Consider the following 27,670-nt stretch of genomic DNA (forward strand, 5'->3'; position numbering starts at 1 on the left):
ACTCGATAGGAATGCGCGTTTAGTGAGTAGTGGTTGGACATTAGGCGACACATTACCTTAATAAAGTCTCGGCTAAGGTCCAACCCCTTGAACCAAGGTCTTTTCGAGACCTGCGGGAGAATGGAATGTAACCACCTACCCAAATCTCCTTCATCCCATTTTCGTTGCCAACTGAGCAAGGCTTGTTGACGAGAAATTGAAAAAAATTCGTTAAAGGTGATTTGACGCTCGTATATATCACCTTCCACAGCGCCCACCTTGGCAAGTGAGTCCGCTCTCTCATTACCCGGGATCGAGCAATGTGAAGGGACCCATACCAAAGTGATAGTATAAAAGCGATTCGATAGAGCACTCAATATGGATCGTATTTCGCTCAGGAAATACGGTGAGTGCTGTACCGGCCTCATTGAACGTATAGCCTCTATTGAGCTGAGACTATCCGTAAAAATGAAGTATTGATCAGAGGGAAGAGAGGCAATTCGCTCCAATGCGTAGTGTATAGCTGCTAATTCTGCAACATATACGGAACAAGGATTTTGAAGTTTTCGAGCGGCGCTATGCAATTCGTTGAAGACACCAAATCCAGTGGATTCATTTATTTTTGACCCGTCGGTGAAAAACTTTTTGACGCAACTGACATGGCTGTATTTACTTGTGAAAATTGGTGGTATACACTCCATTCGGAGAGGATCTGGAATTCCATCCCGAGCAGGAGAAATTGGCTCAATGATACCTAATGTTGTTATTGATACCATACTCTTTTATGAACTAGTCCTGGATAAGAGGTAAAATACCAAAGGAATAATACCAAAAACTAATATGCACGATACTTAAGCCATAACAAACTCAGTTATTAAATTGAATTTTAATACCAAATGCATAACCAATTATTATTCGTTTGGTATTGAAATACCTAAGCATGGTATGCCTCAAGTATTCTGCATATAATATTTTGGTATTATTTTTTGGTATTTTACCTCTTATGCAAGGCTAAATCATACCAATTTCTTTCTCAAGGTCGTCGCTCCTGCTCGGGATGGATCTCTTCTCTCATGGTCAGATCAAAAGCTACAGAAGAACTGGAGGAGTCTAAGAAGCAACCATGATGGGGAACATTCGAAGAAGGGCCAATCTCCAGGCTCATGTACCAGTAGTACAGTGTCATAAATTTTGATTGGAAGTTTCGTTCGATTAGCTTCTCAAAATTCTCAATTACCAATGGATTTAAAACCTCACACCGAATGAGGAATCTGAACGATATTTCCGCGATGCGATCTGATAAAGGAAGTACTCCCGCGAGTACCTCTAAACTCATTGTATGAGTCGAGTTCATACAGCCTAGCGCGATGCGGAGGCAACGATATTGAATGCGTTCGAGCTTCAATATATGAGTTTTCGCGGCGGCTTGAAAACAAACACTACCGTATTCGATACCCGACAAGATCGCTGTACGATATAGCTTTATCAGATCTTTCGGGTGGGCTCCCACCACGTACCGGTAACTGTCCGCATGAAGTTGATTCTTTGTTGGCATTTCTTATACAGATGTCTAATGGGCATTCCCAGGTGCCTTTCGAGTCGAACCAGACCCCTAAGTATTTATGTGAAATGCCTTGAGAGATTTTCTTACCCCTAAGATGAAGCTTTAATTTTGCTGGCGTATGCTTCCTAGAAAAGACAATCAGCTCAGTTTTCTCCGGAGAGAATTCGATACCCAGCTTTAAAGCCCAAGTAGACAAATTGTCCAGAGTATCTTGCAATGGTCCTTGCAGATCGCCCGCCCCTGTTCCTGTAACGGAGACAACAGCGTCATCCGCAAGCTGTCTTAACGAGCAATTTCCCACAAGACATCCATCGATGTCTTTAACATAAAAATTGTAAAGAAGGGAACATGAGCCCTGGGGGAGACCCATGTAACTAATTCTTGAAGTTGTTGAGTTTCCATGAGAAAAACTCATATGTTTCTCAGACAACAAGTTGTACAAATAGTTGTTTAGTATTGGTGAAAGCCCACACTCGTGGAGTTTGTCTGAAAGGACGTCAACGCAAACTGAGTCAAAAGCCCCCTTAATATCCAAGAAAACTGAACCCATTTGTTCTTTTTGAGAATAGGCCAGTTGGATTTCTGTAGTAAGCAATGCAAGACAGTCGTTCGTTCCCTTGCCTCTGCGGAATCCAAATTGAGTATCTGATAGAAAGCCATTTGATTCGACCCATCGGTCGAGCCGATTGAGAATCATCTTCTCTAACAGCTTCCGTATACACGACAACATCGCGATTGGACGGTACGAGTTATGATCCGAAGCGGGTTTATCGGGTTTTTTGATAGCGATCACCCTCACTTGTCTCCATTCATCCGGAACAATGTTGCTTTCCACGAATTGATTAAATAAATTCAGCATGCGCCTCTTCGCGACGTCTGGGAGGTTTTTAAGCAAGTTGAATTTAATTCTATCCATTCCTGGAGCGGTATTATTACATGAAAGGAGAGCAAGTGAGAAATCAACCATCGAAAATGGGGCGTCCATCTCGTGTCGACCGGAGGTTGCTTCGCGTGCGAACCGTTGAATTTTGACGGAATCCGGACACACTTTTTTGGCGAAAGCGAAGATCCATCGAGGGGAACTTTCCCTATCTTCGTTAATCGATGACGCGTTACGCATTCTTCTCCCGACGCACAGTGATGCCACTCCATACAAAACATGGAAAAAAGTCTTTTCAATCACTTTTTGTCAACCGATTTTCTCGCAACAGGTTGCATTCGATGCGGAATATTGTCCCATTGTTTCCTATTCAAAATTGGCCCGATAGGATCATGGGCTCAAAAGCTGTGGCCAAAATACATTTTTTTCATACAAAATACGGTTAAAACCCCATCACTCATTTTTTTTTGGCACTTATCCTCAACCGACTCGCTCGCAACAAACTGCATTCAAAGAAGAATCCTGTTCCATTGTTTCTTATTGAAAATTTGGTCAGATCGGACAATGGGATCAGAAGTTATGGCCAAAATACTAATTTCATTATTACAATACAAAATCACTTTTTTTTGGCACTTATGTCCATCCGATTTGCTTGCAACAAGTTGCGTTCGGCGAGAAATTGTATAATGCATATAAACAAATATGAAAAATAAGACCTATCCACATATTTGTGTTATTTTTACCTTTTCTTACATATTTCTTAATTCTTTTGAACGAACGAGAAAGGCACCATCACCGATAGGTGGATTATTTAGGGTTTTAGTGCTTGAGATTGCTACGAAGCTTTTTTAAGACAGTGATATATAAAACTTATCATATACATATGACGATTTTATTACCATGAAATAAGCCTTAAGGTCTGAGGGAAGGGTTTTCCGTTAAAAAAGCACGTGGCATCTCTCTCTGAGAGAGAAAATTGCCCAATTCAGCCCGCCAGAATGACGTTGTCAGTGTCGCCAAAATTATTTCATCATTATGCAGTTTACAATTGCTTTAGAATTTGCCGTAAACGGAGAACAAAAGGAATTGGCAACAATGGGGAAGAAATTTATTACTCATGCATGCATGCGAGCAGATCAAAATAAACAAACTCCAGCTGGTTTTGGAAAATGAAAACATGAGCCATGAAAAGGATTTGTGTAATAACAGTAGTGCTGATGTAAATAAGAAAAATAAGACAAACAAGACAAACAAGACAAATAAGACAAATGAGACAAATAAGACAAATAAGGTAGCCATAATAAATAAGACAAATAAAATTAGTTCCTCCAGGAATTCCTCTGGAAGTTCCTCTGCAAATTCCTCCGGAAGTCCCCCCTGCATTCCTTCGGAAGTATCTACGGGAATTCTTCCAGGAGTTCCTAAGAAAGTTCCTCCAGGAATTTCTCCGGGAGTTCTTCCAGAAATTTCTTCGGCAGTTCCTCCAGGAATTCCTTCGGAAGTTCCTCCAGGAATTCCTTCGGCAGTTCCTCCAGGAATTCCTTCGGAAGTTCCTCCAGGAATTCCTTCGGAAGTTCCTCCAGGAATTCTTTCGGAAGTTCCTCCAGGAATTCTTTTGGAAGTTCCTCAGTGAATTCTTTCGGAAGTTCCTCCAGGAATTCCGTCGGAAGTTCCTCCAGGAATTCCGTCGGAAGTTCCTCCAAGAATTCCTTCGAAAGTTCCTCCAGGAATTCCTTCGGAAGTTCCTCCAGGAATCCCTTCGGAAGTTCCTCCAGGAATTCCTTCGGAAGTTCCTCCAGGAATTCCTTCGGAAGTTCCTCCAGGAATTCCTTCGGAAGTTCCTCCAGGAATTCCTTCGGAAGTTCCTCCAGGAATTCCTTCGGAAGTTCCTCCAGGAATTCCTTCGGAAGTTCCTCCAAGAATTCTTTCGGAAGTTCTTCCAGGAATTCCTTCGGAAGTTCCTCCAGGAATTCCTCCGGAAGTTCCTCCAGGAATTCCTTCGGAAGTTCCTCCAGGAATTCCTTCGGAAAATCCTCCAGGAATTCCTTAGGAAAATCCTCCAGGAATTCCTGACAAAGTTCCTCCAGGAACCGGAGGAACTTCCGGAGGAACTTCCGGGGGAACTTCCGGAGGAACTTCCGGAGGAACTTCCGGAGGAACTTCCGGAGGAACTTCCGGGGAACTTCCGGGAGAACTTCCGGGGGAACTTCCGGGGGAACTTCCTGAGGTACTTCCGGGGGAACTTCCGGAAGAACTTCCAGGGGAACTTCCGGAGGAACTTCCGGGGGAGCTTCCGGAGGAACTTCCGGAGGAATTTTCGGAGGAACTTCCGGGGGAACTTCCGGAGGAACTTCCGGGGGAACTTCCGGAGAAACTTCCGGGGAACCCCCGGAGGAACTTCCGGGGAACTTCCGGAGGAACTCCCGGGGAACTTCCGGAGGAACTTCCGGGGAACTTCCGGAGGAACTTCCGGGGGAATTTCCGGAGGAACTTCCGGGGGAACTTCCGGAGGAACTTCCGGGGAACTTCCGGAGGAACTTCCGGGGGACTTCCGGAGGGACTTCCGGGGGAACTTCCGGGGAGCCTCCGGAGGAACTTCCGGGGAACTTCCGAGGAACTTCCGGGGAACTTCCGGAGGAATTCCCTGGGGAACTTCCGGAGGAATTCCCTGGGGAACTTCCGGAGGAATTCCCTGGGGAACTTCCGGAGGAATTCCCTGGGGAACTTCCGGAGGAACTTCCGGGGAACTTCCGGAGGAACTTCCGGGGAACTTCCGGAGGAACTTCCGGGGAACTTCCGGAGGAATTCCCGGAGGAACTTCCGGAGGAACTTCCGGGGGAATTTCCGGAGGAACTTCCGGGGGAACTTCCGGAGGAACTTCCGGGGAACTTCCGGAGGAACTTCCGGGGAACTTCCGGAGGAACTTCCGGAGGAACTTCCGGGGAACTTCCGGAGGAACTTCCGGGGAACTTCCGAAGGAACTTCCGGGGAACTTCCGGAGGAACTTCCGGGGGAACTTCCGGAGGAACTTCCGGGGGAACTTCCGGAGGAACTTCCGGGGGAACTTCCGGAGGAACTTCCGGGGAACTTCCGGAGGAACTTCCGGGGGAACTTCCGGAGGAACTTCCGGGGGAACTTCCGGAGGAACTTCCGGGGGAACTTCCGGAGGAACTTCCGGGGGAACTTCCGGAGGAACTTCCGGGGGAACTTCCGGAGGAACTTCCGGAGGAACTTCCGGAGGAACTTCCGGAGGAACTTCCGGGGGAACTTCCGGAGGAACTTCCGGGGGAACTTCCGGAGGAACTTCCGGGGGAACTTCCGGAGGAACTTCCGGGGGAACTTCCGGAGGAACTTCCGGGGGAACTTCCGGAGGAACTTCCGGGGGAACTTCCGGAGGAACTTCCGGGGGAACTTCCGGAGGAACTTCCGGGGGAACTTCCGGAGGAACTTCCGGGGGAACTTCCGGAGGAACTTCCGGGGGAACTTCCGGAGGAACTTCCGGAGGAACTTCCGGGGGAACTTCCGGAGGAACTTCCGGGGGAACTTCCGGAGGAACTTCCGGGGGAACTTCCGGAGGAACTTCCGGGGGAACTTCCGGAGGAACTTCCGGGAGAACTTCCGGAGGAACTTCCGGGAGAACTTCCGGAGGAACTTCCGGGGGAACTTCCGGGGGAACTTCCGGGGGAACTTCCGGAGGAACTTCCGGGGGAACTTCCGGAGGAACTTCCGGGGGAACTTCCGGAGGAACTTCCGGGGGAACTTCTGGAGGAACTTCCGGGGGAACTTCCGGGGGAACTTCCGGAGGAACTTCCGGGGGAACTTCCGGAGGAACTTCCGGGGGAACTTCCGGAGGAACTTCCGGGGGAACTTCCGGAGAAACTCCCGGGGGAACTTCCGGAGGAACTCCCGGGGGAACTTCCGGAGGAACTTCCGGGGGAACTTCCGGAGGAACTTCCGGGGGAACTTCCGGAGGAACTTCCGGGGGAACTTCCGGAGGAACTTCTGGGGGAACTTCCGGAGGAACTTCCGGGGGAACTTCCGGAGGAACTTCCGGGGGAACTTCCGGAGGAACTTCCGGGGGAACTTCCGGAGGAACTTCCGGTGGAACTTCCGGAGGAACTTCCGGGGGAACTTCCGGGGGAACTTCCGGAGGAACTTCCTGGGGAACTTCCGGAGGAACTTCCGGAGGAACTTCCGAGGGAACTTCCGGAGGAACTTCCCGAGGGAACTTCCGGAGGAACTTCCCGAGGGAACTTCCGGAGGAACTTCCCGAGGGAACTTCCGGAGGAACTTCCCGAGGGAACTTCCGGAGGAACTTCCCGAGGGAACTTCCGGAGGAACTTCCGAGGGAACTTCCGGAGGAATTCCTGGAGGAACTTCCGGAGGAATTCCTGGAGGAACTTCCGGAGGAATTCCTGGAGGAACTTCCGGAGGAATTCCTGGAGGAACTTCCGGAGGAATTCCTGGAAGAACTTTCGGAGGAATTCCTGGAGGAACTTCCGGAGGAATTCCTGGAGGAACTTCCGGAGGAATTCCTGGAGGAACTTCCGGAGGAATTCCTGGAGGAACTTCCGGAGGAATTCCTGGAGGAACTTCCGGAGGAATTCCTGGAGGAACTTCCGGAGGAATTCCTGGAGGATCTTCCGGAGGAATTCCTGGAGGAATTTCTGGAGGAATTCCTGGAGGAACTTCCGGAGGAATTCCTGGAGAAACTCCCGGAGGAATTCCTGGAGAAACTTTCGGAGGAATTCCTGATAAGTTCCTGATGAGTTTCTGTAGAATAATTAAGAAGAATGCATGGAGGAATATCCGGAGGAGTTCCTGTAGTTCAGGTAGAATCCCAGAGCAAGATTTGGAGGAATATACGGAAAAATTCCTAGAGGAATATCCGGAGGAATTCTTGGAGGATTATTTGGAAGAATTCCCCCGAAAACACTTCCAGGAATTCTCAAGGTTCCTTCTGGAGTTCTTCTGGAGATGCATTTTGAATTGCCTCCGGAAGTTGCTTTTGGATTTCCTCCGGAAGTTCCTTCTGGATTTCCGCCGGAAGTTCTTTCTGGAATTCCTCCGGAAGTTTCTAATGGCTGAGTTCCAAATCGTATGCATGGGCTCTACTGATTTGTATGGACATCTTATTGCTGTCGGATTTGTACCGAGCGCAGTTGACCTGGTGGACCAATTGATCCAAACTCCAAAACAGTTTGGAGAACCTAGAACATCTAGTATGGGTATAACTGTGCTGTAAATCATATGCGTGGGCTCTAAGGACTTGTGTGGACATGATTAGTCGATTTCAGATAGCTATCGAGCTCAGTTGACTTGGTAGACCAATTGATCCAAACTCCTAAACAGTTTGGAGATCCTAGAACATCTGATTTGGGTAAAACTGGGTAGAATATCATTCCCCTGGCCACTATTGACCTACCTGGACATGACGGGTTTCTATTGGCGCGGGTTTCCGTAGTTTTCATCTTCAATATTTGCATATAATCTTTCATTACTATAGAGGTCATTTTGGATTCGCTAGGGATGTACAGAAGAAACATTTTGTTGACACATAGTATAGTCGATGCTAGAATAGTGTTATAAAACATTTTTTGAACCTGTAAGTTCCAACTGAAGAATGTCATGTAAATCGAAATTTACTATATTTTGAATAAAAAAACATCCTTACTCACGCCCCTCTAGGGACAAATTGAGCATCCCTAGAAACATATCTTACCAGAAGAAACTAGATAAGATAGGTAAGACATCCGTAAAAGAATTGTGAAAATCGGTCGAAAGACGCTTGAGATACAGCTGTTTGAAAATTTAGTTCCCACGATTTTCTGATCACTGTATTCAGCGTGTTAATGCTTATGTTTATTTCATGAATGCTTTGAAGAAAAATGCTATTTGCGCAGATTTGCGCAAAACAATAATCATATCCCCGAAAAGCTGAATAAATAAGCTTTGAAATAAGCCCGATTCGGCATGCGTGCGATTGCGTGCTCATAGTTAAAAATCAGGTTGAACAACATCATGTCTTCGCCATACATGTTACAAGCAATTTTAAAAAACATCTTTGATTTACCATTGGATCGACATGATGCACCCCGTGCAATTTTCATCCAATCTTCGTGAAATTTTGAGGAAAGACATTTCAAACATTATGAAAAATTATAAAAATACTTTCGAAGCTGTACGCTCAACTCAATTTTCTTCACTTTTTTCCGCCTTGGCATCACTGTGCGACGGCCCAAAGTGTTTTCATTGACGTTTCGCGCGAAAGACCATCAACAAAATGGCGCCAATAACCGCGTTTCTTAGCATTCGCAAGACTCTTAAACTTACGTTCAAGAGAGGCATAACGATCGTAATTATCTCGAGTACCACGCTTTCGATAGTCCTTGAACGCGTTGGACTTTTCCCGATAGACTTTAGTACACTCTTCATCCCACCAAAGAGGAGAAGGCGGACGGCGACGTATTTGAGATCCCGGTATAGATCGACGCTGTGATTGAACTGCGCTGTCTAGGATTAGCCGGAGAGAAACTGCTATTCTTCCAGCGGAGGAAGAATATCGATCGAATGCTCACCGACGATGATCGCCTCGGTGTATCTTCCCCAGTCAATGTGTTTCGTGAGGTCCTACGCAACGTCAATCTGGCGAGACTGATACGATCCATTGGTGATTGAGATTTCGATAGGCAAGTGATCACTACCATGGGGATCTTGAATTACTTTCCACGTACAATCCAATGTTAGTGAAATCGAACAGATTGAGAGGTCAATTCTACTTTCGAGTCCTGAAGGTGCCACACGTGTTGCTTCTCCGTTATTTAAATATGTCATATTGAAGTAGTCGCACATGTCGTAAATCAACGAAGAACGGTTGTCATCGGTAAGTTCCCCCCAGGCCGTACCGTGTGAGTTAAAGTCTCCTAGAATCAACCGTGGCTCATGCATAGCGGAGCAGATTTCGTTAAGATCTCTGCGTCGCATAGAAGCATTCGGCGGTATATACACAGAAGCTATTCTGAGGCTGTTCCCTCGTATGGTGTCATGACATGCGACTACCTCAGTGCCTGTCATCGAGGGAAAATCTATTCTGTAAAAGGATTGGAGCTTATTGATCCCCAAGAGCACCCCTCCATATCCATCTCCTCGATCTAGGCGAATAATGTTGAAATCGTGGAAAGAGAGAACTTTGTCTGGAGAAAGCCATGTTTCACTAAGAGCAAATGCGTCACAGCATGAGCTGTGAACTAAAAACTTAAACGGGTCCAGGTTTTTAAAAATACTCCTACAGTTCCACTGCAGGACTACGAACTTATCCCCGACCTCGTTGGTTAAATTAGTCATCGAGGGATAAGATTGAATCAAGAACAGGCCATTTTGAAATGAATTGCTTCAATAAGGGTTTCACCAGTGAGATTATCATGTTGATAATGTTTCTCACTGCGGGAGAGATTTCTAGAGTATTGAAGATGAAATCCACAATCCCAGAAAGAGTCATTTTATCGGGTACCTCAACATGGTTATGTTGAACCGCCTGATGATTTTGTTGCTGATGTAAGCTTTCTGGGCAAAAACTGGAACAGCTGGGGTTTTAGATGTTCCCGGAAGTGGCGGGAAATTGCCAGCCGCAAACTTGAACCCCATAGGAGAAACTTTTTGGGGTTTCCCACCACTTGCTAATTTTCCAGGGGAGGGTCGAGTACTCTGTTCAACGACAGGAACATCTTGAAAAGCGTGCTGGCGTTTTGGCCTGTACCTTGCTCGCTTTCTTTTTGTCCCTGTTTCGATGACAGTATATTCTTCACCGTCCCCAGAGTCTGAGCCTTGATCATCTAAGGGCAGGGAAGAGAAGACATTTGAGCTGGCGATAGAACGGGTCGATGGAACAGCGGCTGGAGCAAGCGTCTTCAGCATTTCTGCATAGGATCGCCTTGACCGCTGTTTTATTGAGCGGATTTGATGTTTCTCCCTCTCTATATACCGAGCACACGCAGTGAGTTCATGCGGAGCTTCGCCACAGCAGGTACACTTCGGCTGTTTACTGCAGAGACCCTCGGCATGCTGCTCACCGCATTTGCTACACCGTGGTTTATTGCAGCAGTAGGTCTCTGTGTGACCAATATGCTGGCACTTTTTACAGTGCATTACGGTCGGTATATAGAGGCGCACTGGTAATCGAAGTTTCCCTAGAACAAGGTGGTCAGGAAGGGCAGACCCAGAAAAGGTCACACGATACGAATCAGACGGTTTTTTGGTGCCATCTTCTGACACGTAATTCATTTGTCTGACATCAAGAATCTGAACTGTTGGGACCGCTCGATTTTAAACCCCCAGTACCAGTCTTGATGTCAGCACATGTTAGAAACGGCTCGGTGACCACTCCTGCAATCTCGACTTCACTGCTTGCGATGTATACGTGATATTCCAATCGAAAGAGCTCGAAGGCAGCAATTCTGTTGGCCTGTTCACGATCACTTACAGTGACTCGTAACTTATTACGGCTTGGGGCATTCACTTCAATAATGCCCTGAAACGATTTTGCCAGATCTTTTTCGATTCGCAATTTGTTTAGCGGTTTACCTTTGGGCCGAAAGAAAACCAGAAATGGGCCCTTAGATCCGGGCGGGTACGCTTTTAGGCGGGGGGTCACCGGGGGTGTTGATCCACTTGCCTGGTTAGTATCCTTAGGATCAGGCGAAGGCAGGTTAAAAGGCCCAGGAGAATTAGAGTTGTTGACCGGTTTGTGCAAAACAGTTTCAGCGGGAGTTGAGCCGGTTTCGATGCTATGTTCGCTTTGTGGTGGAAAATTTCCCTCATTAAATTGCTCATATTCCGGGGATGGAATGTAATCATCGTCCGAAATTTCGAATTGCGAATCACCCCCGCCTTTGTCATCAGTTGCCATTGCGGAGTCATTCACCGCAGCGAAAAATAAAATGATTCCAATATCGAAACAAAGAGCACGCAGAATATTGCGGTTATTCCAAAAAGAGGAAAAAAATAAGAAAGTGGCGGAAAAAAAAAATAAAAATAAAAAAGTTAGCGGGATAATGAATAAAAGATAAAAAAAAAATATAACGAAAAAAAAAATATAACGAAAAAAAAATATAACGAAAAAAAAAATATATACGAAAAAAAAATATGAAGAAAAAAAAAATATAGTGAAAAAAAAAATAATAACGAAAAAAAAATATAACGATAAAAAAAGGACGGTAAAAAAATAACTTTTATCTGATGAACTTTGGCACAGTTCCACTTGCCAATTCACTACCAGTTCACAGTTCCACTTGCCAATTCAACTACCAATTCACAAGATGCGAGAGACCGAAAACAAGAGGCGAGATATTTACCGACAATAACAGCCTTGTCGGTGTCGATGGCGACTCCTCTGCAGGCAGGCTTTGTCGTCGTACTGGCTGCTACGATGGGGACGGGGGCTTCTGTAGCAAAACAATTGCCGCACTTTCTGCTGCTGATGGTGATGCAGCTTTTGGAAGTTGCGACTTGCGATCCGGCAGGTTGTCGTAGCCGGAAGTGCCTTTAACAGACACACCGGAGGTCTCGGCCAGGGTGTGCTGCTTCCCAGTCACAGGGCACAAAACGCGTTTAAAAAACCTAGTGTAAAAACTTCTACTGAAGAAAAACGCTAGGAAAACTTCACGCGAGATGAGAGCAAAAAAAAAACGAACTGCTCGCTTCTAACGAAGAACAGGGAATGCTTTCGTTACTGTAATCACCATCAAGAAATAGGTGTATTTGATAGAGTGTCTCCAAAAGCGGCTTCTCCTTTCCTAAAGGTTCACAACGGTCCGACGATCTGCTGGCCGGATTTCGCATCATGCCACTACGCGAAGGAAGTGCTGAAGTGGTATAAAGTAAATAGGGAAACTGGGGTAATATGCACCCCCGGGGCAAAACGACCCTTTGGCATTTTTGAATACATTTTCGGCAGTTTACCCTAATATCGAATTCGTGCGGAAAGATTTGAACCTCCTGAACAGAGATCGAAGTAGTAAACAAAATTTCCCCTAGGGATAAATGGCTTTTTCTACGGGATTTGTTCAATTTCGCTGGTGTGTGGAGTCGAATAAGGTCCGGAAAAGTTTTTCGAAGATTTACGTTTCTGAGATCACCACCGTAGTTGCTACTTCATTATGACCAGATCAGCTGTTCTTTCACAGAGAACCAACAGATGTTTTGCTTGGGACTAGCACACACCATCAATGCACAAGTACTGGTGATCTCATTTGTTAGGTCATACTGGCGCCTGCCACGTCAGAATACAAGTCAATGTAGGGAAGAGGGAGGAAATGATGATGCAATCACTCGCCCACTGCAAGCCAAATATACCTCTGCACTTGCCACGAGTTTATACGGAATTTTATTGGAACTTTTGGGTTAGGTTCGAGAGGCATAGGTCCGCCTTGGTTAACGAGCTGCCAATGTGATAGGATAGGAGAAAGCAACTGATGGAATTTCTAATTGGATGTAGGAAACGAGCTTTTTAGCTCATTTCCAATTCCAGCAACTACTGCTAGAATAGTCAAGTTAGAGGTAAAGGATAGTAATGGAAACGGTATGGAAGTCCATTTCCAGTTCTAGCGATTGCTAGAACATGAGAAATATATAGAAAGATACAAAATAGGAGAATGGAACGGACCTGGGATTGAACCCACGACCTCCTGTGTATGAGGCAGAAGCAGTAGCCATATGACAATCAAGCCCGTTACACCCCTAGAGCGAATGAAAAGAAATGAAAATCGTGAAGTCAAATAAAATGGAAATAAATATGGGAAGGGGCATTTAATATATTTAACTTTTTTTTCTCGTTTCCCAGAGCGAGCAATGGCGCTTAAACCTAGGCTAATTAGCCAGGACAAGTTTAATAGCTTAGTCCCACCCCAAGAATATCACCAATGGAGTAACATTTCTTAGCTTGTTCACTCCCAACGTCTATTCAAACATTATATCATTTGCTTATGATGATATTCCTAAACTATATTCCCTACCAATCATCCAACTCTTTGGCATTTATGAGAGCGTCTGTGAGTCGCTGGCCTCTCGTTAAGTAGATGTCATATCATCATTTCCATCCCTTCCCTAGTAACGGAGAAAATGGGCGTGGCCGGCAATGGTAGCTTTTATGCTTTATCATTTTGGACCTACAATTGGGTTGCTATTAATTCCCAAATAGTTATTCATAAGCAGATGGAGTAAGAAAGTTAAAGAACATACATGACAGCTATCAGTATGCAATCTACGAAATACTTCGTTACAACGCAGCGCAAAGATTTGAACCTCTCGAACACTCCGGGATTGCGTCCAATAGAAAAATACTGGGCCATTATGAAGGAGTACCTTCTAAAATGACTCATAGTGGTGAAGAATGTAGAAGAAATTAAGAAAGCATGGGTTAATATGCAAAAACTGTCGATTCTGAAGTCGTGCAGAACCTTATACTGCCCATGATCGCATGTTTGTAATATTTGAACTTAAGTTGATTTTTTAAATCGTTTGTCAATCCTTCACACAAACTCAATCCTTTCCAGCTTACCACAGACAAGCAAGATATTGAAGCCTATTTTACTGTTTTGGGATTAGATGCAGACAGTAAATTGAGCTTTCTGAACGTTTCACAGGCTTTTTACAAAATGAACAAAAATTCGATTGTTGCAAATATGCGATCATGGGCAGTATAGCTGGGGCTAAGGCCAGGTTTCGCGCATTCGGATAGAAATGCGAAATAAATGAAATTAATGTTTCCAAACTAGCTTCAATTGTTTCAGCTAGCTTCAATCCACCACTTGAATTTGAAAAAGGAACACGGGTACCCCGTCGGCCGCATAAGGGTTAATATCCGACGCAATATCGAGCTGCAGGCTAGCGTGACTGTCAATTACCTCCGCTTTCAGGAATCTTTTACTTTTCTGGACATTGCAGCCAGTGCAAACGGTTCTTTGATCGAACCGAGCATGATGCACTTTTTCCAGCAGATGCAGAAACAGTTTTAGCTGCAATTCAAATTCGGAGAAAACGGATGGCCTTGTTGGTATTGATGTGCCGCCAAATCCGGAGAAAATTCTCGATTTGCTAGCGAGTAACATCCGCGCATCCCAGTACGAGTTAGATTGGAACGTAGCCGGACTTTGCTGGATGAATAAGCACAGAAAAGCTTTTTCGGCCTGCCCGGGTTCGTGGTAAGCACGTGGTAGCAAGCCGCCGAGAATTACAAAACGTTCGCCTGGTGAACAAACGCTGTGTCGAGTTCGAGTTGAGGAAAGCTTTCAGAGGATCAATTCAGGTATCTCATATCTGTCTGTGAGCTGAATGCGGAAAGTGATGCGGAAATCGGTACGAGGTTGCTTAGCCGGATTGATGCGTGGAACGATATCACACTGGAGCACATTTCAGACGGATGTCGGCGACTTCTGAGTGCTAAACATGAAGCATGACGCGATGATGATACAGAAAGAGTCTTCGTCGGCAGGGGTGCAACATTTGAAGAAAAAGCATAACAGGATCATTCATTCAGGAAGAACTTCGCTGGAGTCAAGATTCGACGGAAAGCCAAAGACTGTCGGTCCAGAAATATGGAATTCCTCCGGAAGTTCCACCAGGAATTCCTCCCAAAGTTTCACCAGGAACTCCTTCGGAGGTTCCTCCAGGAACTCCTTCGGAGGTTCCTCCAGGAACTCCTTCGGAGGTTCCTCCAGGAACTCCTTCGGAGGTTCCTCCAGGAACTCCTTCGGAGGTTCCTCCAGGAACTCCTTCGGAGGTTCCTCCAGGAACTCCTTCGGAGGTTCTTCCAGGAACTCCTTCGGAGGTTCTTCCAGGAACTCCTTCGGAGGTTCCTCCAGGAACTCCTTCGGAGGTTCCTCCAGGAACTCCTTCGGAGGTTCCTCCAGGAACTCCTTCGGAGGTTCCTCCAGGAACTCCTTCGGAGGTTCCTCAAGGAACTCTTTCGGAGGTTCCTCAAGGAACTCCTTCGGTGGTTCCTCCAGGAACTCCTTCGGTGGTTCCTCCAGGAACTCCTTCGGTGGTTCCTCCAGGAACTCCTTCGGTGGTTCCTCCAGGAACTCCTTCGGTGGTTCCTCCAGGAACTCCTTCGGTGGTTCCTCCAGGAACTCCTTCGGTGGTTCCTCCAGGAACTCCTTCGGAGGTTCCTCCAGGAACTCCTTCGGAGGTTCATCCAGGAACTCCTTCGGAGGTTCATCTAGGAACTCCTTCGGAAGGTTCCTACAGGAACTCCTTCGGAGGTTCCTACAGGAACTTCCTCCAGGAATTCCTCCAGAACTTCCTCTAGGCATTCTTCCGGAACTTCCTTCAGGAATTCCTCCGGAGCTTCCTCCAGGAATTCCTCTGGAGCTTCCTCCAGGAATTTCTCTAGAACTTCCTCCAGGAATTCATTTGGAACTTCCTCCAGGAATTCATTTGGAACTTCCTCCAGGAATTCCTTTGAAATTTCCTCTAGGAATTCCTCTGGAACTTCCTTCAGGAATTTCTCCGGAATTTCCTCCAGGAATTCATCCGGAACTTCCTCCAGGAATTCCTCCGGAAGTTACTTCGAATGTTCCTCTAGGTATTCCTCCAGGAATTCTTCCAGATGATCCTCAAGGTTCCTCCAGAAGTTTTCCTGGAAACAAATTTCCGAATCTCAACAAAATAAAATTGAAAATATTTTTGACCGAAATATCAAAGGAATGCTTGTAGAAAATCCCGATGGCGTCATAAGATTAATTCTCTTAATGCCTGAAGAAGAAAATCCCACAATTCTATAAAAATAATGTCAGGTAGATATTTTGAAAAAAAAAAAGGATCCTTGGCCCTTCAAAGCAAGATCATGCTGAAGGTGGCTGGATCCGATTCCCGATTCGGTCTAGGAAATTTTCCGGTTGAAAATTTTCTCGACGTCCCTGGGTATAAAATTATCATCGTGTCAATTTATAATACGAATGCAAAAATGATAACTTGGCTAAGAAACTTCGCTGTTAATAACTGTGGAAGTGCTTAATGAGCATCAAGCAGCGATGCGACAATATACCAGCGGGGAATGTAATGCCAATCAGATGAAGAAGAAGACGACACGGAGCCCTATTTTTTTCTATGAAAAGCTTATTTCTGTTTACATTCCTCTTGTTTTGGTTTTTTTTGTAAGCTTATGACAAATAGCTTGCAGGGGACTATTATTGATAGGTGTTACAGATGTTTTCACGTGGGAAGCATAATATGGCTATGCCCCGAGCAGCCGTAAAAAAAGTCCAGAGAGAATCCTTATTAGTTGCTGGAATATGCATTGAAAATGAAAATTGAGATGCACTTTACTTCTGGAATATGCATTTATATACCATGCGTCTCCATAATCATTCAATTTTATTTATTTCTCATAAAGATTTTCGTAATTTATTTAAATAAGGTAAAGTTTTAAAAATCTAATGCATAGAAGGCGTTCAAGTCAGTCGAGTAATAACGACGTTATTGTAAGATTTATTGGAATTTCAATAATTATAAATCCTTGACTGTTTTTAATTATATGTTTTGTATATCCTTCAATGATTCGTTTCAAACAGATTTTCCCACTGTGCAATGCATGCGTTCCATGTTCATTTAGCGGAGTGTTTTCTCTTTCTCGCTTTCACCCCGACAAAGGACAAAGTTTGCGTGTTGGTAACGCACCAGCTCCAGTATCTGAAGGACGTCGGACATGTTGTGCTGATGGAGGGGGGCGTGGCACTGGCCCAGGGCGCCTATCGCACTCTGGAACAGTCCAATACGTATCCCATACTGACTGCACTGGCTCACGAGCAGGAAGCCCAAGAGCAGCACGAGAAGAACCAACTGCCACCGGTGGAAGACATCCTGGACAACAATGGTGGGACCGATGGAGTGAGACCGACGGTAACGGGAATGAAAACGGCAGGCACCGAAGGCGAGGTAAGTGGGAGATGGTGTTGAAAGCTTTTTTATAGTTTTGTTCAGGCATTATAACCAGTGGAACACGGAGAAGATAAATATCTGGTGTTATCGGCTATTAGATAAATGTTTTAATCTGTTCGGAATTCAATTTGTTTGGGATTCCTCTAATCAGTTTAAATACTGATACGGAATCTTTCAATGAGAAGGGGTATTCTGTTGGGACTGAAATAGAAGTCTAATTATTTGTTATTAAAATAACAGGAATTTCATTTCAAGCTCGGTCGAATGGATGGTGTGTAACATTTTGCGTGATTACAAACAATTTCAATGTTTATGAACGACAGTTTATGCACATAGTCTTGGTGCATCAGCCACGGTATGTGAGAGACATGGTGTATGGTTCCGTGTGAATAATTATAGATGAATAACATACATGGGGACTTACTGTTAGGAAATGGTATCAACAGAAGGCTTACCTGCAAAGAGAAACAGAAAAATGCATTTAATTTTAAGGTGTGTAACAACATAAATATGAAACTATCAATTTAGATTAATCTGTCTACTAAAAAATTGGGTATTTTAACTACTTCTAAGATCTGTCCTGTTGGAGACGGCTGGAAATAGTTTTTACGTAGAGATTTCGGCTATCTCAGTCTTATAAAACCATTAAACCATTAGCGATTTACTTTGTCTGATGTCGAATGCCCAATAGTTAAAACGTCGGGCAAAGTAAAACGCTAATCGTTCAATGCTTTCTAAAACTAAGATAGCCAAGAGCTGTACTATAGTTTGGCAATTAATGCTCAAAAAGCAGTTTTAATTGATTCTACGAAAGAATGTTATAAGATTTGTTTTAGTTGGCTTATTAGTTACAAGGCAATTCACGTTCGCAAGGAGCACGTGGAAAAGACAGTTAGTTAAAAAATAAATTTCAACACGACATTTCTGGCACACTTGTTGTGCAAGCTGAAACGCAGACCAAAATCCGGTTAGAGCACAATAATGACATGAGCAAGAAGGATATTTTATCACAAGCTCCAGTTCTTCGATGTGAAAATTTACATATTTTATTCTAAGGTTAAAAAGAGTGATGGTTTTATTTCATTCCAAATGTATGCAACAATCGATCGATATTCGTCGTGAACATTTTATGATTATAGGACAGAAATAGATCCTCAAGGCTTTTCCAACATTGGCCATCGTATGCAGATAAAGAGCGACACTCATTGTGTGAAAACGGGGTAAAAATGTGATAGCGAACATCGATATCCGGATATCGCATGTGTAACATTTTAATACTTCAAATAGAAAGCGACACTCACTCGTGCCACATCGTATCAGGAAATCGGTTAGTCGATTATGGTGTTCTCTCGGACAGGAACATGTTGTTGGTTCACGCATTGTTTCGTGTAGATGGATCTGAGCGATAAAAAAATGCGGACAGGTTTTTTACCGGATATTGCACTATGTTACACTGTACAACTTTCGTAGAAGGGGGCGGTTAACATGTTTTTATGATCATTTCAAATAGATTGTTATTTCAAAAACGATGTCTATGTTATTTTTTGTTTTGCCTATGGCTTATTTTTTGTACAAGCTTTCACCGTGTAATGCAATATTTTAATCTGTTCGGTCTTTCGATTTTGTAGCTAATTTCTAAATGAGAAAGGCACTAGGTCTATTAAACTGCGGTTATGCTTCATGTTTATATTCTTCCCTGGTACCCTGATGTATGATTAGTTCGATAATTAACGCTAATCCCGCCATAAAACTTTTTTTTTCCTTTTTCTGTAGAATCCAATCTCATCCGCTGCTAACGGTGCTGCCGCCATGGCAAGGTACCGCAGGAATTCGGCCACCAGTCCTATCGTCATGCCGCCGGCCCATCGGATGGCCCACTCGCACCAATCCCTGTACCAGCCGTCGCCCTTTTCGTCCTGCAGCATGGTGTTCGATGGCTTCGATGATGGACTCGATGACGATGGCGCCCCGCTCGGGTACAGCCGGAAGAAGAGGCGTCAAACTTCGTCGGCTGGATCCGGTGGAATACACCGACCACCGAAGGCTGCTGGCATAGCGACCGGTGCCGCCAATAACGGCGATGCCGGTGGTGTCAATAGAGAGTCTCAAATTGCCGGCACGATTGGCTTTTCCGTGTACAAGAGCTACTTCAAAGCCGTCCAGAGTGGGTTGCTGTTGGTGATGGTTGCGGTCTTGTTCCTGCTGGCACAGGGTACCATGAGCGGTATCGATTACTTTATCTCGCAGTGGTAAGTGCAGGGGCAATTGGGAAATTGATCAGATTAGGTACCAATTAGGATATTTTAGGTGATTTAATTTGAATAGAGGAATCCAATTTGAGCTTACATGCATACTTACCTCGATTCTCGATAGTATATTATGTACAGTATTGGAAGAAACATATGCAACTAATATCGTACAAACATGAAATTCTATACAAAACATTCATTTAAAAAAATCTAAATAGAATCATTTTCACCAGGCGCCGGTTTACGTGTTTAGTATCATGTGCACCAGGGATTGAATCCTAAAGAGAAAGAGCAAGTCTCTCACTTATCATCTCTGTATACATATACGATATGTAGTATACCGCGAGAAACTTTTTTCGCAAGCTGTCATGATAGATAATTGATTCGGGATGTTATACTCCATGATAAATTTCTTTTAGAAAGCTCCAAATGCGGGGAGCACTGGCTCTGATGCATTTCAACTTGTTCTACACAGCTGTGCAGTAACCAACGCGAAAGGAGCGAAAACAAAGCGAGAATCATCATTTTTCTGTGGGGGCTGCCAATCCGATTCTATTTTTTCGCACTTGTATACAAGTTTGATAAATTTGTTATCATGGCTTGTTATGATTCGGTACAGTTTTTGCCTCTCTTTTATCGTTTGATCGTATTTGATAAAAATTACAGCTCACGGACATGTTTTTGTTGACAAGCGTAATTTTGCGTTGGACAAAACAAATGCAACTTTGCGGTTTTCTTTGTTTATTCGTGAAGTTTAGAAAATCAAAGCCACAAATCAAGAGATGAGCCAGCCTAGGGCTGAAAATCTCTTTAATAAAGATAAAAAAAAAAAGCCACAAATTTATAATTTCACAACAATAGTTTTATATTGCAGAAACATTCAGCCACGTGATCCGGAGTCTGGCGAAGATAATTCTTTTCAGATTCCGGAGAATAAATGTTTGTAGAGATTTTCATTTTAGTTACATATGTTGGATATGTTTTGTCTAATATTGTACACCAGCGTCCGTTTAGTGTAGGTACGTACTATATACCAAAAAGAGAAATAAGGTATTTTTCCCGACTTTTGTCTTTCGCGTATAGTATGAACGTAAAGGCTTTAGGATCACTCTAAAAGCGAACTTTTGATAGAAGGCTCGGAGACCCATAGTGTTATGTACCAATCGTCTCAGCTCGACGAATTGAGGTGATGTTTGTATGTGTGTATGTATGTATGTATGTGTGTGTGCGTGTGTACAAAAAAATGTGAGACATAATTTTTTGTACTTATCCTTACCCGATTTGCTTGCAACAAGTTGCATCCGATGCGGAATCCTTCTTAATTTTTTGCTATTGAAAATTGGCCCAATTGACCATTGCGTTCCGGAGTTATTCAAAAAACATTGTTTTTCCCCATTTTTCCCTTGAAAAAAAAAATCAAAATCGATTTTTGCCTTTATCGTACAACAGCAGGGGGAGCAGGGCGTCCTGTTCACTGGTGCCCTGAAGACACGTAACTGGTTGTATTTCATCGCGAACTACTCGGTCTAGTCCCTGGCGGCGGATCTAGCCTACGCCGACGGTGAGTTCCCTGACGAAGGAAGTTCTCCCGATACCGATGCTCTTTGGTCGTTACGCCATTTCTTCTGCAACTCGAATAAAATCCGTGTAGCTACCCTGTCGACTGCATTCCACATTCTTTCCTCTCGGCACATTTTTTCTATCACGTTCTCTTGGTTTAAACCGTGTATCTCCTTTCGAACTGCCTCAAACCTGGGGCATTCGAAGATCACGTGCTCCACCGTCTCCTCGATGTTCTCACACTCCGGGCAAAATGACGAAGCAGCATGCCCAAACCGATGTAAATACTTCCTGAAGCAGCCGTGGCCTGACAGGAACAGTGTCAGGTGACAGTTTACTTCGCCATGTTTCCTGTTCATCCACGTTGACAGGTTTGGAATGAGTCGGTGGGCCCACCTTCCATTGTCCGTACTGTCCCATTTATGCTGCCACCTCTCCATTGAACGGATTTTCTCCATCTTTCTCACGTTTCTCGTGTCTTTCCGGTGATAGCGCTCAATATCTTCCGCTAGGCTGATGCAGATAGGGACCATCCCGGCGATAACGCATACTGCCTCCGACGATATAGTTCTGTAGGCGCTCGCGACTCGTATGGCCATCAGCCGGAAAGCACTTTGTATCCTTCTACGGTTCCGCTTGGTTTCCAGCACATTGCCCCAAGCAGGGACTCCATACCGCAGTATCGATGACGAGACACTAGCTGGTAGACGCCTGGTGCTACTTCTTGGACCGCCAACGTTTGGCATGATCCTTGCTATTGCGCTCATAGCCTTCGCCGACTTTTCGCAGACGTAATCGACGTGGCTATTGAAATTTAGCCGGTCATCGATCATCACTCCCAGATGTTTCAGTGATCGCTTCGATGCAATCTCCATCCGCTGAATCGCCTTACAGTTGCTGACTAATAGTACCTCCGTCTTATGGTGAGCTATTTGCAGCTTCACTCCGTTCATCCAGCTCTCGATCATTGCTATCGCCTCCGTCGCCAACACCTCTACTTCTTCAAGTGTCTCGCCCATCACCGTTAGTGACACGTCGTCCGCAAAGCCCACGATTTTAACTTTTCTAGGCAACCGCATACTCAGGACTCCATCGTACATCCCGTTCCAAAGAGTTGGACCGAGAATGGAGCCTTGAGGAACGCCCGCTGTAACCCGCATCGACTTACGCCCTTCGTTAGTGTCGTACACCAACACTCTGCACTGAAAGTAGTTCTTCAGGATATGGCACAGGTAACCAGGGACCCGCGTTCTATGCAGCGCTGATGCGATGGCTTCGAAGCTGGCACTATTGAACGCATTTTTACGTCTATTGTTACCACTGCGCAATATCGATCTCCTCTTCGCTTCTGTTTGGACGCCTTCTCAGCGCTCTCGAGTACTGTCCGAATAGCACCGAATAGCATGTCCGTCGATACTCCTTTGCGGAACCCAAACTGCATCTTCGACAGTCCACGCTCGCCCTCCGTACATTTCGCAAGCCTATTCAGGATAATGCTCTCCTGGAGCTTCCCGAGTGTGTCCAACAGAGGTATGTTCGAAGCCGGATTACCCGGAGGCTTTCCTGGCTTCGGCAGCAACACTAGCTTCTGAATCTTCCACATTTCTGGGAAGTTGCCTTCGTCCAGGCACTTTTGCAGCACTGTTCTGAACATATCCGGACATGCCACTAGCGCAGCTTTCAGCGCCACGTTCGGTATTCCATCCGGACCGGGGGCTTTCTTCGCCTGCAGGCCGCTTCTGCAAGCTCCTCATTGGACACTTGTTGGTACTCAGCGTTTGTTTCTTCTTCTTCACCGTACGGTATTGGTGGCCACGTGGTCGGGTCGTGTTGTGGGAAAAGACTCTAAAATCTCCTGCAATTTATTCAAATGAACGTGAATTGATGGAAGCAACTAAATCTATCTCCCTAAAATGCAATGTTGACCTCTTTTATATGCTTTTCTTGTTACTCTTATGTGTTTTCTTGTTTTATGATACACGAGAAAGGCACCATCACCGCTAGGTGGAATATTCTGGGGTTTTTAAGGTAGAATAACATTTATGGTACTGACCAATTCTAAAGTTGAAAAAGGAATAATTTTATTAATTAGGGAGTGAGTGCTAGTAATGGACCCCTTAACGACGGAAATTTACTTAAATCGCTTCGCTAGAGCCTGACTCATGAAAAACTGCCATTAAGCAGCAACAGCTGACAAGTAACAGGTATCAGCAACGCGTTTCGTACATAAAACATGCTAAAACAATCATATTTACTGGTAAAATAAGTATTTTAGAATAATGTAGCCATATTGCTAATTATGGCCACCTCCGGGTCCATAATACGCATCATCGAGTTTGTTTATAAACGTATTATGGTCACCCCATTTCATTTACATGTTCCATTTTCACATTTTCCTGTTGCCTATTGCCTTGTGTGCTAGTAATGGACCCTCTTGCGTATTTACATTTACAAATTAGTTAACATGACTTAACTTTAACTTCACAATCTAAAACAATTGCATGAAACTACTATCCAGATATGTGAGGCAACTTTATCCAATGGAAGTTTGCAGGAAATCGTTGATAACAGCGTTAACATTCGGTTTTTGTTCAGGGGGTCCATCATACGCACGGGGACCATTACTAGCACTCATCCTTCAAAGAAAAAATAATTAAACATTATTCTAGTTTACAGCAGTTTAGAATTGAGTGAGGTGATGGTCATTTCCATTGTAAAATCATGCTCTGAGTGGTCAATAAAAATAACTGCGAAATATCATTTTCCTCAAGAATTAAATTTTGTTGGGAAACTACATTTTGAAACAATTAGAAAATTACACATGAAAAAACCAGAGTGGAAGCCATAACCAAATATTTAATCTCCTAAACTATCCAATTTTCTTACAAGCATAAATTTAACAAAAAAAACTGTAAAGATATTTGCACTTTTTAATAGAAAAATTGCAATTATTGAAAAAAAATTGCATAAAGAAATCAAATTTATACATTTAAAAATTCAAGATTTCCATATAAAAATCAATATTAGCAATTAACAAACCCAAAATATACAACAAAATGATATTTTTTCAAAAAAAAAAAAAAAATGTGCCATAAAAACAGGAATAAAAAAAGCTTGAGCATGAGCTTGAGCTTGATTGACTGCTCGTAGTTGCTACTCCATTATGACCAGATCAGCTGTTCTTGCACAGGGAACCAACAGATGTTTGCTTGGGACTAGCACTCATCTTCAATGTACAAGTACTGGTGATCTCATTTGTTAGGTCATACTGGCGCCTGCCACGTCAGAATGCAAGTCAATGTAGGGAAGGGGAGGAAATGATGATGCAATCACTCGCCCACTGCAAGCCGAATATACCTCTGCACTTGCCACGAGTTCATGCGGAATTTGTTGGAATTTCTGGGTTAGGTTGGAGAGGCAGAGGTCCGTCTTGGTTAACGAGCTGCCAATGTGATAGATAGGAGAAGGTAACTGATGGAATTTCTAATTGGATGTAGGAAACGAGCTCTATAGTTTATTTCCAATTCTAGCAGATTACTGTTAGAATACTCAAGTTGAAGGTATAGGAATAGTGATGGAAACGGTATGAAAGTCCATTTCCAGTTCTAGCGATTGCTAGAACATGAGAAATAAAGAGAAAGATACAAAGTAGGAGAATGGAACGGACCTGGGATTGAACCCACGACCTCCTGCGTATGAGGCAGAAGCAGTAGCCATGTGACTACCAAGCCCGCTGTTTCGTACAAAAATAAGACTATCTTCAAACAAAAGTGAACAAACATGGACAAATGAAATACCATGGATTTGATGGGCCTGCATATATGCTTTCAGATTACGATTGAAATTTTTGCTAATATTTGCTACTAGCTGCATTAGAATGCTCAGAAAAATATCACTTTTTCATGAAAAAACGCTTATAATATGCTTGAAAATGAAGCTATCAGCCATCTTATGTAACCAAAAGATGAGCCATCCAAAGACCGTAAAGCGATCTTAAGAAAGTTTTTGGAAATATTCTGAATTGATGAAAGTGGAAGCTAAAAACTGTAATTTTCGGGACCACCCTATCTAAATTTAGCAATTTTGTCATAAAACATCACCTATATGAGATAAAATAAATGTTCATTAAGCAAAAATGCTTAGAATTAAATTCTCTACAACTTTGTAGAATTATGTGAACTCCTAACTCAAAAGGATAAAAAAATACATTTCCAAAAAATGTTCACCGAAGGGCCACCCTAATGACAACCTACACCAGAAATAGATCTCTCTTGTAGATATTTTCTTCCGAAGTCGTCAAAACTCTAGCGCTGATGATTTTCGAGTTATCGATTTATGTCGTGAAATTTGACGAATGTGACCATTGTGCATGGGGTACATATACTAGGGGTATTTTCGCTGTTCCTAGGGGGTACCTTGGACAAACATGCGTAATGGAGATGTATTACAGTTTCAATAAAAACTTGTCGATAAAGTTTTGTTAATTTTTATTCTAAAACCATATATTGTATATCATGTGCAAAGTGATTAATAAAACAAAGACTTCTGAATCCTGCCCATCTCAAACAGCACAGCATTTGAAGGGATGCACAGCGGCGGAAAGCCGGACAAAACCCTAAAAATTTTGTTCGTGATTTTCGTGAAGCCCATATTTTTTTAATTTAACATATATATTGAATAAGCTAGTTCCAAATTTTGATTGATTGCTTGATTGTAGCTTGTAAATATAATTTTTGGTGTCTTGTTGAAGTTCATTCCGTAAAGTGTCTCCCGAACAAATATGTATGGGAAAACGAAATTTGCCTAATCTTTTTTGGGAAAGATTCGATAAGATCTGGTATTATGTATTAAAATATATTTTTTGTCTACTTTCCGGTGGTTAGTGTGGTGAATTGTGCATAGCTGCACCAAAGCGGGAAATTTACTGGTGCAATGTTATAATGAGGACGCTGTCTTTGTTCTAGATCCTAGGGTTTGGGCTTACGGAAGCCCTTGGATAACATAAAGTATGTCGGATAACCATTTGACCCTTAAAATGAGTTCAATGGTTCAAAATTACTCTGTGGTGAAGTTTTGAACGCAATCTCAGGTTTTGTCCGGGATTTGTATGAGGGCCCGCCACTGTGGGATGGCACAGTGTATGAGACAAAAGATCGAAAGTACGAAACGTCGAATGACTCAAACATTTTCAATGTAATCAGTTTATCGCTCTCAATAGAACAACGATAAAAGAGGCAGACAAGTTTCTCGCACTTGTATACAAGTTGGGTAAAAACTGATTCGGATAGGCGAACCCCACCGAGGGGATTTGATAAAACGCTTTGTTCTCGCTTATTTTATGTTGGGGACCATATTTTGCACAGCTGTGTAAAACAAGATGAAATAAATCATTCGCAATTAGGGCTTTTTAAGATAAATTTATCATAGGTCCATTATCTCAAAGCTTCCGAAAAACGTCTCTCACGGTATGCTACTTATCCAACCCTGAATCTACCTGATTAGAATGAAATGCTGAATGGTAAGAATATGCTTCTGAACTAAAATCTTGCATCGCTTCGGTTCGGAAGCCTCCTTTCAAGAGGCTCGGAAGCCTCCTTTCAAGAGGCTCGGAAGCCTCCTTTCAAGAGGCTCGGAAGCCTCCTTTCAAGAGGCTCGGAAGCCTCCTTTCAAGAGGCTCGGAAGCCTCCTTTCAAGAGGCTCGGAAGCCTCCTTTCAAGAGGCTTGGAAGCCTCTTTCAAGAGGCTCGGAAGCCTCCTTTCAAGAGACTCAGATGCTTCCTTCAAGAGGCTCAGGAAGCCTCCTTCAAGAGGCCCGGAAGCCTCCTTCAAGAGGCCTCAGGCCTCCTTCAAGAGGCTCAGAAGCCTCCTTTCAAGAGGCCCGGAAGCCTCCTTCAAGAGGCCTGGAAGCCTCCTTTCAAGAGGCTCGGAAGCCTCCTTTCAAGAGGCTCGGCCTCCTTTCAAGAGGCTCAGAAGCCTCCTTTCAAGAGGCTCAGGAAGCCTCCTTCAAGAGGCCTGGAAGCCTCCTTCAAGAGGCTCAGAAGCCTCCTTCAAGAGGCTCAGAAGCCTCCTTCAAGAGGCCTCGGAAGCCTCCTTTCAAGAGGCCCGGAAGCCTCCTTTCAAGAGGCTCAAGCCTCCTTCAAGAGGCCTGGAAGCCTCCTTTCAAGAGGCTCAGAGCCTCCTTTCAAGAGGCCTCAAGCCTCCTTTCAAGAGGCCTGGAAGCCTCCTTTCAAGAGGCTCCAGGCCTCCTTTCAAGAGGCCTGGAAGCCTCCTTCAAGAGGCTCAGCCAGCCTCCTTCAAGAGGCCCGGAAGCCTCCTTTCAAGAGGCTCAGGAAGCCTCCTTTCAAGAGGCTCAGGCCTCCTTTCAAGAGGCTCAGAGCCTCCTTTCAAGAGGCTCAGAAGCCTCCTTCAAGAGGCTCGGAAGCCTCCTTTCAAGAGGCTCAGGAAGCCTCCTTTCAAGAGCTCAGAGCCTCCTTTCAAGAGGCCTGGAAGCCTCCTTCAAGAGGCT

The 27,670-nt window shown here is 44.2% G+C and overlaps 2 protein-coding genes across 10 annotated transcripts in view; one reads left to right on the forward strand and one right to left on the reverse strand.

Moving 5' to 3' along the window:
* Positions 1–27,670, reverse strand: part of LOC134226876 (multiple epidermal growth factor-like domains protein 10) — a 447,567-nt gene that overhangs the window by 117,692 nt on the left and 302,205 nt on the right. The gene's annotated exons all lie outside the window — the stretch shown is intronic.
* Positions 1–27,670, forward strand: part of LOC134226865 (probable multidrug resistance-associated protein lethal(2)03659) — a 73,147-nt gene that overhangs the window by 35,862 nt on the left and 9,615 nt on the right. For all 3 annotated transcript variants that reach the window (XM_062707917.1, XM_062707925.1, XM_062707935.1), the window contains exons 7-8: positions 17,070–17,354; positions 19,131–19,606. In XM_062707917.1, coding sequence (XP_062563901.1) covers positions 17,070–17,354; positions 19,131–19,606 — 761 coding nt within the window. The remainder of the gene's footprint in view (positions 1–17,069; positions 17,355–19,130; positions 19,607–27,670) is intronic.

The sequence above is a fragment of the Armigeres subalbatus genome, chromosome 1 (assembly GCF_024139115.2).
Source record: "Armigeres subalbatus isolate Guangzhou_Male chromosome 1, GZ_Asu_2, whole genome shotgun sequence".
Lineage (NCBI taxonomy): Eukaryota > Metazoa > Arthropoda > Insecta > Diptera > Culicidae > Armigeres > Armigeres subalbatus.